The 12,811-nt window shown below is 31.4% G+C and overlaps 2 protein-coding genes across 3 annotated transcripts; one reads left to right on the forward strand and one right to left on the reverse strand.

Moving 5' to 3' along the window:
• Nucleotides 1-2,944: 2,944 nt before the first annotated feature.
• On the forward strand, nucleotides 2,945-6,693 carry LOC101249226 (protein ALUMINUM SENSITIVE 3). Its single transcript, XM_004249618.5, has 3 exons — nucleotides 2,945-3,329; nucleotides 5,275-5,520; nucleotides 6,223-6,693. The coding sequence occupies exons 1-3, from the start codon at nucleotides 3,096-3,098 to the stop codon at nucleotides 6,535-6,537; spliced, it is 795 nt and encodes a 264-aa protein (XP_004249666.1). The 5' UTR covers nucleotides 2,945-3,095; the 3' UTR covers nucleotides 6,538-6,693.
• On the reverse strand, nucleotides 6,576-12,368 carry LOC101267179 (pathogenesis-related protein PRB1-2). 2 transcript variants are annotated; one of them, XM_004249591.5, is made up of 6 exons: nucleotides 11,901-12,368; nucleotides 11,189-11,269; nucleotides 10,843-10,971; nucleotides 10,623-10,683; nucleotides 9,488-9,545; nucleotides 8,296-9,376 (listed from the first exon to the last, which is right to left on the reverse strand). In XM_004249591.5, exons 1-5 carry the CDS (start codon nucleotides 12,182-12,184, stop codon nucleotides 9,507-9,509), a joined length of 594 nt encoding a protein of 197 aa, XP_004249639.1. In that variant the 5' UTR covers nucleotides 12,185-12,368; the 3' UTR covers nucleotides 8,296-9,376; nucleotides 9,488-9,506. The 2 variants fall into 2 exon arrangements, with proteins under 2 accessions (XP_069146422.1, XP_004249639.1); XM_069290321.1 differs by lacking the exons at nucleotides 10,623-10,683; nucleotides 10,843-10,971; nucleotides 11,189-11,269; nucleotides 11,901-12,368 and having other exon boundaries at nucleotides 6,576-9,376.
• Nucleotides 12,369-12,811: the final 443 nt, after the last annotated feature.

The following is a 12,811-nucleotide window of genomic DNA, read 5'->3' on the forward strand; positions in this document are numbered from 1 at the left end:
AAAAAGGACAAGAACTGATCCGTCATGTAAGAAGAGAAGATGACACTTGTGTGTTGCTATAAGAACGTGAGATCCATGTGATTTTGATCCTACCTGGTCATACTCCAAACAAATTGCTTTAATTATGATATTTTTTGAATTTTAAAATTTAAATAAATTTATTTTTATCGTAATTTTTTAAATATATATTGATTAATTATTTTGAACTATTTATTATTATAATATATTTTTATATAATTTATAAATATATAAATTTCACTTCAAAATATTTTTTTCGGTTAGTTAGTGTATATCAAAATTAATAGTTAATTTGTTTGTCTTTTAAAAAATTTAAGTAACTAACTTTAATCTTAGTTTATTTTTTGACTAATAATGCATATCACCAAGTTGACATAACCTTTTGAATGATTAATTAATTTAATTAGATGACATCATTCATCCAACTCATCTAAATTTAATTAGAACAATTATCTATCCATATTTATATTAATCTTTATTCATTTATCAATCTAAATTGCTCTTGCTTTAACAAGTTATCTCACTTTTGCTCCATTTTACATATAAAAACAATTTTTCTATACAAAGTCACTTTTTTAATCCACTTTCTTTCTTTCTTTTATTAAAATTTTTTTTTTTTTAGTTCCTTTCCGTTATTTCCCCAGTTAAACCTACACCAAACTTTTATAGAAAAAAACAAAAAGATAGGCTAAGGTATTATCTGGGAATTCTTTTCAGAATATATATCATTTTAAAATTATTTATGTCTCTAGCTTAATATTTTCTAATTTTCCTAATTATTTATAATACTTTTAAATTAACATATTTATTAAAAAATAATAATTAAAATAGTATATTTATCGTTTTATCTCTATTGATTATGAAGTATATAAATTAAAAAATTTAAACTTTCAAAAAGTTCTATCTTTGTTTTTTGTCAAAATAAATAAGTAATTAAAGACAACTAAAATAGAAAAAATGAAGAAGTAATTAAGAACAGAGGGAATATACGATAAATTAAAATAGATTAGATCAGCTCAATATTTTATAATTGTGCAGCAAATGAGATTGCTCTTTCATTGATCAAAGATTTCGAATCCAAATTTTAAATATAAAAAAATCCTAATAGAAAGTATTTTACGCTGAATCGGGTCATAAAACAAATTCGAAATAGTCGAGTTTTAATATGAATAGGCAAGCGAGAAAATTAAGAAAAAATTAGGAGAGAGGAATTACGTGTTAATTGACAAATAATGTGAGTGTTAGCCACGTCATTCTGATAATGAAATCAGCAAATATGGGACCCAATAGTCTAAGATCCGGCCCACAATCAGTAGGGCCCATTTCGTATGTGGTCGTACGTACGTCCACTTATGCTTTCAGGTACAAGTCTTTTCTGCATCATTCATTAATTCTGATAATAGCACTTCACGTCCCTCCTTTAATGAATAATGTTGATTCTAGTCCTATTAATTTATGATTTAATATATTAAATTTTTTACTTAGGAATCTTTGATTTTATAGTAATAAAATACAAGTTTAATACATGACTTATTCAATAGGAGTAGTCTTTTTAATATTTTAAATTTTTTATTTTAACGATTAAATTATTAAGGTATGTTATACAAATCAACTGTTTAAAACGTACAATTTTCCACCGCTAACAATGATTAAGATCACTCTATTATATATATATATATATATATATATATATATTGTGTATTAAGCTTTGCTAATGAAATGTTTTCATTCTGATCTATATTAGCAATAGTTACAATAATAATGATTACGATTGAAAATTCATAAGTTATCATAACGATTTAAGTTTATTATACTATGCATTGCTATCATATTTTCTTCACAAATTAAAGCATATTTCATAACAAAAAGAAAAATATCTTTTTCGACATTTGTCTTTTTTGTATCTATTCTTCTTTTCTCTTTTATTGAAAAAAAACAAATTTATATTTGTCTTATTTCCCCAGTTAAACCTTCCACGATTACACCTAACTTTATTAAAGTTTATAAACAAAAAGGTAGATATGGCAAAGGTAGATGAGACATTACACAATATACCTTCCTTAAATCATCATAAAAAATATGGTGCAACGAATTAAATTACCTTTTTCTTAATTAAACTTCTCAATATCAAAATCTTTAAGGTAAAGACAATATTAATAGAGACTAAACCAATCACATTTGAATGATTCAGACTTTAATATGAATATCAATTGTCGTGCTTTAGTGCGAAAAGTTATTCGGAAAAGCCACATCATCTTTAACAAGGGACCCACATTGCCATTAGTGGGTCCCATTTCGTATGTGGTCGTACGTACGTTTCCCTATGCTTTCGGGTACAAGTCTATCTAGGGAAGGTCTTTTCTATATCATCTTTAAATTCTAATTACTGATAATAGCACTTTTAGTCCCTCCTTTATTCATTAATGCACATTTTGATCCGTTTAATTTTTAATTAATTAAAATATTATTTTTTTTATAGAAATATGTTATGTTTATTTGAACTTTTTAGTGATGTTGTACCTTCGAATATGTAGTAGTCAGAAGAAAATATTTTTTATTCATATATTATTAATAATTTTAAAAATGTTCGTCTTTTTAACTATCTAAACTTAGACATGTCATCCATTCATCACATTATATAAAAAGTGATCTTAAAATTTTAATAAAAATCTAGAGAAATATTGAAAAAGTTCATAAATTTAGCGAGAATTTAGAGATGTATTTCAGTTTCAAGATCAATCGTTTATTTAAGTTTAACTAATCAAGTAAAAATTATTTTTAAGACTGTCAATAATTTAAAAACAAAATCAATAATTCGTTTCAAGTTTATTAATAAATTTCTTTTAAACTATTAAAGATTACATATTCTTAGCCAGATTTTACAAGGACAATAATTGAAGGACTAGAAATGCTATTAACTATAAAGTTTTTTCCTTTTTCTTATTGGGGGGGGGGGGGGGGGTTTGTACTAAAAATGATAAAATCTTCTAAGTTTCTTCCACCCATAAATAGTTAGTGCGTATTGAATCTCTTTTTTCAGATTTTCTCTTGTTGAATTAATAATTAAGAAGATAATTATGGAGTGGGATTGGTTAAGAGATTTCTTAAAAGGGATGATTAAGCCATTTGCTGCCCTTGTTGTTGTGTTTATGGCAATTGGATTATCTTATGTACAAAAATTGGGACTTGAAGGAGAAATGATTTATTCAGTATTTAGAGCATTTCTTCAACTATCCATTATTGGTTTTGTTCTTCAATTCATTTTCACTCAGAAGAATGTTGCTTGGATCATTCTTGCTTATCTATTCATGGTATGTTTTAATTTCTCTCTCGTACCATCTCTCATATAATAGTGTTATTATCTCAAAAAGTAATAATATTTAATTAGACGATCATCTAAGAAATCAATCGTTTAATTCTTCTTTGTTTATTGTGTTTTCAAATTTAGAAAAAGTAAATGTAGTATAATCTTTCTACATATGTGTTGACAAAATTATTTGAGATTGATTTGACATATCTTTGACTATAGATGCATGTGTCCATCTGTAATCGTTCGTTCGTAATTTATAAATATGAAATGTTGAAGAATGAACATATTTAGTAGACCTCATACAAATTCAGATATGGAGTTAAAATTTAAAATTTGTTGATTGAAAATTTTTATTAATTTAAATTATTGAATTTTAGTTAATAACCTATACGTATAGCTGAGAAAACTATAATTTCTATGGTGTGAAAGTAGAACTCATATAATTGCATAATATAACGTGAAAAATAAGAGAATCTATGTAAAGTTAGCAAACAAAAATATGTTGTACATTTTTATAGAAGAAAAAGAAATTTTATAGGCTAATTCTATTAACTGAAAACGAAAATATGTTTATGTCATATAATTAGTACATTTATTTCAGGTCATGTGCTTTAGAAGTTCTAAAAAGATACTACCTGTATTATTATTCTCTTGCTGTTTTAAATTGTTTATCGTAATTATAAAATAATTATTTAAATTTTTTTGTTTCATTTTAATTAAAAGTGAAATAATAAAAAATACTTCTAATTAAGATTATTTCAAAATGCCTATAAGAAAATAAAATAAATAATTTAATATGGACAGAGGGTAAAATAATTTACATGGACCAACATAATATTTATATATATTATCTCGATTTTAGTAGATTTTATACTTCTTCCTTAGGTCATTAATTACCTTTCTCGTTTCATTAAAACTTTATGCTTCTTTTGACTTTCGGCAAATAATAATGGGATAATGTACAAGTACCTCCTCAATCTATGTCCGAAATTTTTGAGACACATTTATACTATATTAAGGTCCTATTATCTCCCTGAACTTATTTTATTAATAATTTTTTACCTCTTTTCGACCTATGTAACACTATTTTGTGGGCCTATTGTTGGTTGACTTTTTTTTAAAAGATAGTGCCAAGGCTGAAAAGAGGTAAAAAATTACTTCTATAGTAAGTTCAAGGGGTAATAGGACCTTAGTATAGTATAAGTGTGTCTCTGGAATTTCGGGCTTAGGTTGAGAAGGTAATTGTGCATTTTTCTGATAATAATTCTTTAGAAGAATTGATATGAGTTATAGTAAAATATTTGTGATCCTTTTATTCTTAATTAGAAATTTCGAATCTAAATTTTATTTATAAAAAAAAAAACATATTGTGAGAATCTCTATGATAATAAATATAGCTTGCAATGCATAGACTCGTATTAAATGGAGTATTTGCAAATGATGTACTAAAAAAAAAATAATCAACAAGGACACGTTCTTATTCTTATTAAATAATTTTTTTTATTTGCACTTGTATTTTATTTTATGAATATTATCATCTAACAAATTGATTGTAGAATCCAAAAAGAAAAAAGTAAAATAATATTCTTCTCCCACTTGCTGATACTAATGTTGACTTTATTTTATTTTGCATCCCATGTTCTCTATTTTATTTTAATTTTCCATTTGGAGTATTGGTATTGGTTTCCACTTCCCAATCTCTTAATTGACCTTTCAAATCATCTTTACTACTCCACTTACACCTAATTAAAAACCTCCTTTTTGGTATGACATCATAATATATATTATTTTCAAAATTAATAGCTCGTTAAATTAAACTTAACTGATACATATATATATATATCTTTTAACTGTGAGTTAACACTTAAAATTTGTATGAAGTTAAACAAGTAGACGTTGCATGCAGAAAAATAGGCTTGCTTTGGTAATATTTGTTGATTTTGTAGGTTACAATTGCTGGTTATACTGCTGGACAACGTGCCAAACATGTACCAAGAGGAAAATACATAGCTGGAGTTTCAATTCTTGCTGGAACTTGTATTACTATGTTCTTGTTGGTTATTTTGAATGTTTTCCCTTTCACTCCTCGTTACATTATTCCTGTCGCGGGGATGATGGTTGGCAATGCAATGACAGTTACTGGGGTTACAATGAAGAAACTCCGCGATGACATCAAGATACAAATGGCCCTGGTACGTTAAGTTTTAAATCTTAATGTAGGCATGATGTTATGTGACAAAACAAATTCAAAGTTTTAAGAAAGAAAGTATGACTATTGAAACTTGTTTTTTGTTAACATGTCATTACATTTTTGTGTGGTTATAAGACATTTGATATAAAGGGTGTACTAAAATGAGAAGTTTAAGTTAAGGTATTTCTAAATTTAGAAAGTTGACATTCTTGTTTTGAACTGTTAAAAAGAAAATTTTGTCACATAAACTGGAACAAGAAGAAGTAGAAAAGTTGCTCAATTTTGATAGTACATTGCTATTAGTTTCAATTTTAGTAAATGAAAAATTTGGTCTATACTGAGTATGTTGTTCAGTGTTGGTGACAAATTTGGTCTATACTGAGTATGTTGTGCGTTGTTGGTGACAAATTTGGTCTATACTGAATATGTTGTTGTTGTTGTTAGCAAATTTGGTCTATACTGATTATGTTGTAGTTGTTGTTGGTGACAAATTTGATCTATACTGAGTATGTTGTCATTGTTTTTGGTGACAAATTTGATCTATACTGAGTATGTTGTCATTGTTTTTGGTGACAAATTTGGTCTATACTGAGTATGTTATTCGTTGTTGTTGGCAAATTTGGTCTATAGTGAGTATGTTGTTTGTTGTTGTTGACAAATTTGGTGTATGTATATACTAAAAAATGTAGTTTGTTTTGGCTAGGTAGAGACAGCATTGGCTCTAGGGGCAACACCTAGGCAAGCAACGCTACAACAAGTGAAAAGATCACTTGTTATTGCTCTGTCTCCAGTGTTGGACAATGCAAAAACAGTTGGTCTTATATCACTTCCAGGTGCAATGACAGGACTAATTATGGGAGGAGCCTCTCCTCTCGAGGCGATTCAACTGCAGATTGTTGTAATGAACATGCTTATAGGGGCATCAACTGTTAGCAGCATCTTCTCAACGTACCTCTCGTGGCCATCGTTCTTCACCAAAGCTTATCAGTTAGAAACAAAAGTTTTCTCCTCAGAGTGAAGAAAGGGGTTTTGAGTTTGAAACTAATGAACAAGATGTTTTACTAGTGAAAACTAAGTTTTTTCATATGGCAATCACATGTCAGTGTTTTGATTTACAGAAGCAGAACAATTGTTACATTCTGATCACCACAAAAATGTGTTACATTAGAGATCATATCTCCTCTAAAGTTGGAGCATCGCCATTAATCATGACGATGCTCCAATATTGAAATCAGATATGTTTAAACCCTGACTATTTCTTCTACCTCTCCCACGTTGAGCTTTCTGGGGACTCGATGGGCGTCTCAATGGAGCTGGTGATTTTACAGCTACATTGTGTTTTCTTCCTCTACCACGTCTCACATTTCCAGTGTTCACCGGTTTAGGTGGTAAAACTGGTGGTGTGAGACGTACATTGGCAGGTAACGCCACAGGCAGATTCACCTGTAAAACTGGTGGTGCAACACCACGCATATTGTTAACAGGATTCAAAGGGTTAACGCCTTTTACGTTTCCAATAGGATCATAGGAGCAAACAACAATGGCGCCTTTTTGATCATCACAATATACAAAACCACTACATCCAACTTTGGTTGTAGATCTCCATACAACGTTTAAGTAGTGACCACATTCACATCCTGCACGTTCAGGTTGGCAATTGCATTGATTCGTCGCGTGGTTGAAGAATTGCTTTTCTCCAAACCATTTCTGGACAATGCTAGTTGCTGTGTTCTGCCTGTAGAGTTCCCAGAATATGTTCTCTCCGTAAGGGCTTGTGGAGTGGTGCCTGTAATCGCATTGCTGCTTGCGCTGGTTCGCCCATGACTGGGAGAACGCAGCTAAGTTGGCGTCCCACTGTACGCTTGACCTCAAATCATTATGTGATTTAAGGAATTCCTGTTGGACCCAATCGAATTGAGGGACAACTGCTTCTGTAAATGAAATGAAAATGGAAAATAGCAGCAAAATTGCTGCTGTTGATAAGATTTGGGATTTTGATATTAGCATTGACATTGATAATGACAATGCATATAAAAAAATCTTAAATGGATTAATAGAAAAATGGTTTCAACTAATTTACATATTTTTGTTTTTTTGAGTTTTATGTTAGTTGTATACGAAAAGAGCAGCGTTAAAAGAGGAGATTAAGGTATGACCATGTTCAAATTCATATTCACCTCAAAAGATAATTAAAAGGTCAAACAATTCCAAACAAAGGAGTACATTTTTTTCATACTACCTTCAATATTAAATAAACTATGTAGAGTAGTAAAACTCTGGAATTTTAAAGCATCATTAACAAAGTTGATTTAGTAAAATTACAATCAAGTTAAAACATATTTTATCCGTCTAGGCGCATCAATAACAATTTTCCATTTACATTTTGCGCAAAAGCAGTTAAGACAGGGTAAGCTTACCTGCATCAAGTGTTTACACAAAGCCAATACATGCATGTCATTTGTTTAAATTTATTGTTTATTTAACTTTACTAAATCATGTAGTGATGCATTTTACTTTGATTTGGTGTAAACACCCGGTGCACATTAAGTTTTTTCCCTTCAAGACAATCAACTTTAAAAATTCAGAACACCATGATCCCTTGATTTCTATAATACATCAAAGTTCTATCCACTCATCAGTAAGAAGTATGAAAAAGTTTTCCATCCTAATTGAAACAATACAAGTACTCAGAAAATGTGTAAAAATTAGGATAGAATGAGAGTACTAAAGAATGGAAAATAAAACAACAGAAATGCATAAAATCATTGAAGATAGGTTTTACTGAAAGCTCAAAGACTAGAAACACAGCTAAATTAACATTGCTGTTTACAATTAACATAACAAGAAGAACAAACATATAACTAGATGTCTTCGTAATACATTAAAACCTACTTCTACACAGCCATCGACTGCAGCCTACAAGATTTACCTGGAGATACTAGGTAATTGAACAACACCTCGTTCGTGTCAATCTGTCCGAAATGACCCACATCAAGATTTTAAGAAAACTTGGAAAGCTCTTAAACAATTGAACCTTTCATAGAAAACAGCAAAAAAGAACCAGTTTGAAGGAATGTGGATTTGACGACTTTGACCATCATATAACTCCAGCAGTGTGTGCAAACAAGTTTCACAACCATTTGAGATGCACTAGCACGTAGCAAATATATATTGCAACAGATATAACTAGTCTTACCTTTCTAACTATGAAGAACCCAACAAGAAGATCAAATTTAGCATGGCCAAACGATATGATGCATCAAAGAGAAGTACAGATTTCTTGGATCTTTAAAAGCACGACAAATGCTTATCTGCTAGAGAACACAACATGCACTACACATCCCACTTCAGCTATTAGAGTTATGAAGGGTCAATAAGGTTATATTAAATAGCCAAATCAATGAAAACTTCTAACCATGGGGAACATTTAAGTTTTAACATCAAGCAATCTCTTATCTACTATGAACCACTTGGATAAGTCGAAACAAAAAATCTAGCATTGGTTGATCCTTGACATGCAACAGGAGTCTATATTTTTACTATGTTTAAGGGCAATGCACTACAATATAAATGTGACACATATTGCAGATTAATAACTGAGAGATTGAAGATGAAGTCGTCAAATCAAACCCTTCCAAGGATACTTTGGTCGTAGTTTCATCATTTTTAATATTGATCATGGGTCATTTCCGGTAGTTTGATGCCAAGGAGGTGGTTGTCAATTATCCTAGTGCTCTCCAGAAACACATAGTATGCTATTTTAGGAAGACCAGAAAAGCCTTTTGTGCAGTAATCGAAAGCCAAAATTTATATAAGCTAAAGAAAGGTCAAAAACTTTAGTATCCAAGCCCACCAACCTGCAAGAATTGGAAATAAGTGGTTAAAAGATGAGGAACTCCAATTCTGCAGTTAACAAGGCCCTAACCACAACCCAACAACAGTAAACTATACAATCAAGCAAGTCTTACTCGTTAATGAAGTTTGGAATCATTCAGGTTCTCCAGCCTTGTCCGCAGCAACAGCTTCCTGAATTAAATATATCCATAGATTAGGAAAAAGCTCTTACATTACATAAAGAAATAAGAGAAAGATCCCTACAGATGATATACACTAGTTGGAAATAAGTTTTTTGTCTTTGTTAGAGCGTTACTGTGAAGCTATTGCTTTTGTACATGTACTTGACCTTATCAGAGATTTATATGCCAGTAAAAATATAGAAAATCGTTGTTGTTAGTTTATATATATATATATATATATATATATATATAAAACTTATCTTTCACTTTTACTTTTATTTGGTCATGATGAATGAGTTGTGCTCAAAGGAAGAACATGGACAGTTGGAGTTCATATAGCCGACCCCAAACTGTTTGGGGTGAGGCCTTGTTGCTTGTAGAGGAAGAAAGAAAGAAAGAACCAAACAAAGAGGGATCCAGAATTTGATAACAGTGAGTACAGAATCCTGACGGTGATAACCACTCAACAAACAAACAACAAATGTTTAATATATATGGAAGTATAAAAACAATTACTGAGCCCAAAATAAAAACCCATTCACTAAATGTCACTACACTAACGTAATAGTTTTTTTTTTTGTTGAATCTTCTTTTCTATTTTAGCATGGTAATCCAAGAGAGGAGCGAGGTTAAACTTCTGTTCCTATTCTTTTCTGTCTGAGAGCCCCCACCCGATTACGAGATTGCATAACAGGGCACATGCATTTCGGTGAGTTGGTGCACCTTTTTCCTTATATAATCCTTTTCTTGGGCTGTAGAACTATAAAACAGAGTAAAGAGAACTGATTGACAGATTGAGAGACTTTTATGGGGTTGTTAACAGACTTATACAGGGTTAGCCATTCAATCCCAGGGAGGTGGAGGCCTAAGAAATCGTGCGAAGTGTTGAAGGCCAAAATAAATAAATAAAAGTTCTCCTCTTTAATAGCTTAAACTGCTAGGTGAGGAGGTGACACAAGATCTGTCTCTCAGATCATGAATACCAAGTGAATAATCAAAGTAAATAACATTCAAATGCATAATGATGTCACTTCTCTTTTGTCTTTTTGGCCAAACCTTGTGCACTGTTTATAAAACAAAAACAGACCTGCTCAATATTTCCTTTGCCATTTGCTTGTGGTTGTGAACCAGGCTGGGGTTGTGAAAACCTATTATAAAAAAAATAATTGTGCATCACTATCAGAATCAAGTCATAAATCTGACAAACACTCATTTATCCATAGATTCTTACTGATATAAGGATGGAAAATATTGTGCAGATTCCAAGGTGTAATAAAAGAAAATGAACAATTTTAACTTTTTACAACCTGAGAGCCCTAGCTTTCCTTTTATCTTCCTCCACTGGATCAGCCTTCCCTGGAAGCGCAAACCTTGTCAACCTAGCCTTCTTCTTCTTAGCCTCCTCATCAGTTGTGTCAGATTTCACAATCCCAAACCTGAGGAGCAACAAAACCGATGAAGAATTCATAACCAAACAGCAACAAACCCAGTGTAGTCCCATAAGCGGGTCTGTAAAGGTTAGAGTCTACGCAAACCTTACCCCTACCTTGAGGAGGTAGAGAGGCCATCTCTAAAAAATCCTCGGCTCAAGAAGAACTCTTAATGAATTTAACTAATACATCTCAGATGAAGAAAACAGGAAGAAATAGAAACCTCTCGGCCCTAGCCTGCCTCTTATGCTCCTCGGATTTCTTTAAAGCATCTGACCCTTGAACTGGTGATCCAGTGCCAAACCTGTGAAATACAATTAAAAAAGCTGTCAAGAAGTGCAAAACACATAAATGCTATCAACTTTTCTGTTTTTTCCTGACAAACTAAGAACTGTTGTTCACTTGTCTCATATAACTACATGTTTGATTGCAGGTCCAACCAGATAGATACTAAAATCTCAGAAATTAGTATACAATACCAGAACCTTCGTTATCAGTTAAGTGTCTCGACATCCTAGTATAAACCTCTAGAAACTAATTAACAGAACACCTTCTCAATTAATCATTAGAATCAGGAAAAAATTGAGTAGATTGCCCAGCAATTTTCCTCACAACAACCAGAAATCTATTGTCAATGCATATAACCACCAATGTCCACCACAACTCCTCAAATATGTCCAGTTGAACCTACTGATACTGCAAAGGAACTACAATTATCGGATAGAAAATCTAACCTAAAAAAACAATTAAGACTGCTAATTTCCAGCAAGAGCAATTAAATAGCAGTTGTATTGAGAACAATCTCATAAAAAAAATACTAACAGTTTCTAAAAGTATATAGACAAAAAATTTATATGTGCTGATATTTGAACTCAGGATCAGCCAAAATTAGAGAATAAACCACAAACAGAATTGCATGTAACGACTTGAAATACCTCTCAGCTCGGGAACTTCGCTTCTCTTCTTCGGATAACTTAACAGGCATTCCGAACCGCTCCGCTCGTTTCATCTTCTTCTGAATATCATTACCCTGACAACTGTCATCTCCTCCCGCCGCCTTGATTTCCTCTTTGGCACCATCGGTTGGTGGTGATTTCGGCGAGTCGGGTGCGGAATCGGGAGGAGATACGCTTTCAGCCGATGGCTTGGGATCTGACGGCTCATCTAGAGTTTTCATATGGTTATCTGGATTCTGCTGCGCCGTCGTAGTGGTGGCCATAGCTGAGGATCGATCGAAGAGATAAAGAGAACTTTGGAAATGGCGATTCCAAAACCACGGAATGGAAGCGGTAGCTGCTTTTTCTGGGATATGGCTCGTTCAGTTCGGACTTTGGAGGCCGATATTTTCTAACTAAAATTCCCAAAACACCCTTAACTCCCTTATGGGTTTGTTTCCATTATCAATTTATTTTCTCTCTTAAAATATTTTCTTTTACTAACTATATTAAATTTAATGTTTTAATAAATATATTCGAAGGTAAATAATATTTGATAACAATGATAAAATAGATCTAAAATGTAAATTATTTCTTAATATTTTAAAATGGACAAGTATTGTTCACGCTTTAAGCGATGAGGCGCTCACATGCACATTTTAGTCTTTGATGAAGTGTAGAAGGCACGCATCACTTTGAGCCATGAAGCGCTCGCTTTCCTAAACACAAATGGCTACAAATTCTTGTACGAGAATGATAAAAAAAATGGAAGAAGTATTAATGAATTATTAATTTAATTTTAAACTATTGTCAATTTAAAAAGAAACATTTTTATTTAATTAACTAAAATCAAATAAATTCCTTACAAATACTACTATTGATTTTGTCTCCAAATTATTAATTATTTTAAA

Source organism: Solanum lycopersicum, chromosome 10 (assembly GCF_036512215.1).
Source record: "Solanum lycopersicum chromosome 10, SLM_r2.1".
In the NCBI taxonomy this organism is placed as follows: Eukaryota; Viridiplantae; Streptophyta; class Magnoliopsida; order Solanales; family Solanaceae; genus Solanum; species Solanum lycopersicum.

Coding starts and splice junctions, on each gene's coding strand:
- LOC101249226 (XM_004249618.5), top strand. CDS start 3,096: ATGGAGTGGGATTGGTTAAGAGATTTCTTAAAAGGGATGATTAAGCCA. Junction 3,330..5,274: donor TTCTTGCTTATCTATTCATG/GTATGTTTTAAT, acceptor TTGATTTTGTAG/GTTACAATTGCTGGTTATAC. Junction 5,521..6,222: donor TCAAGATACAAATGGCCCTG/GTACGTTAAGTT, acceptor TGTTTTGGCTAG/GTAGAGACAGCATTGGCTCT.
- LOC101267179 (XM_069290321.1), bottom strand. CDS start 7,532: ATGTCAATGCTAATATCAAAATCCCAAATCTTATCAACAGCAGCAATT.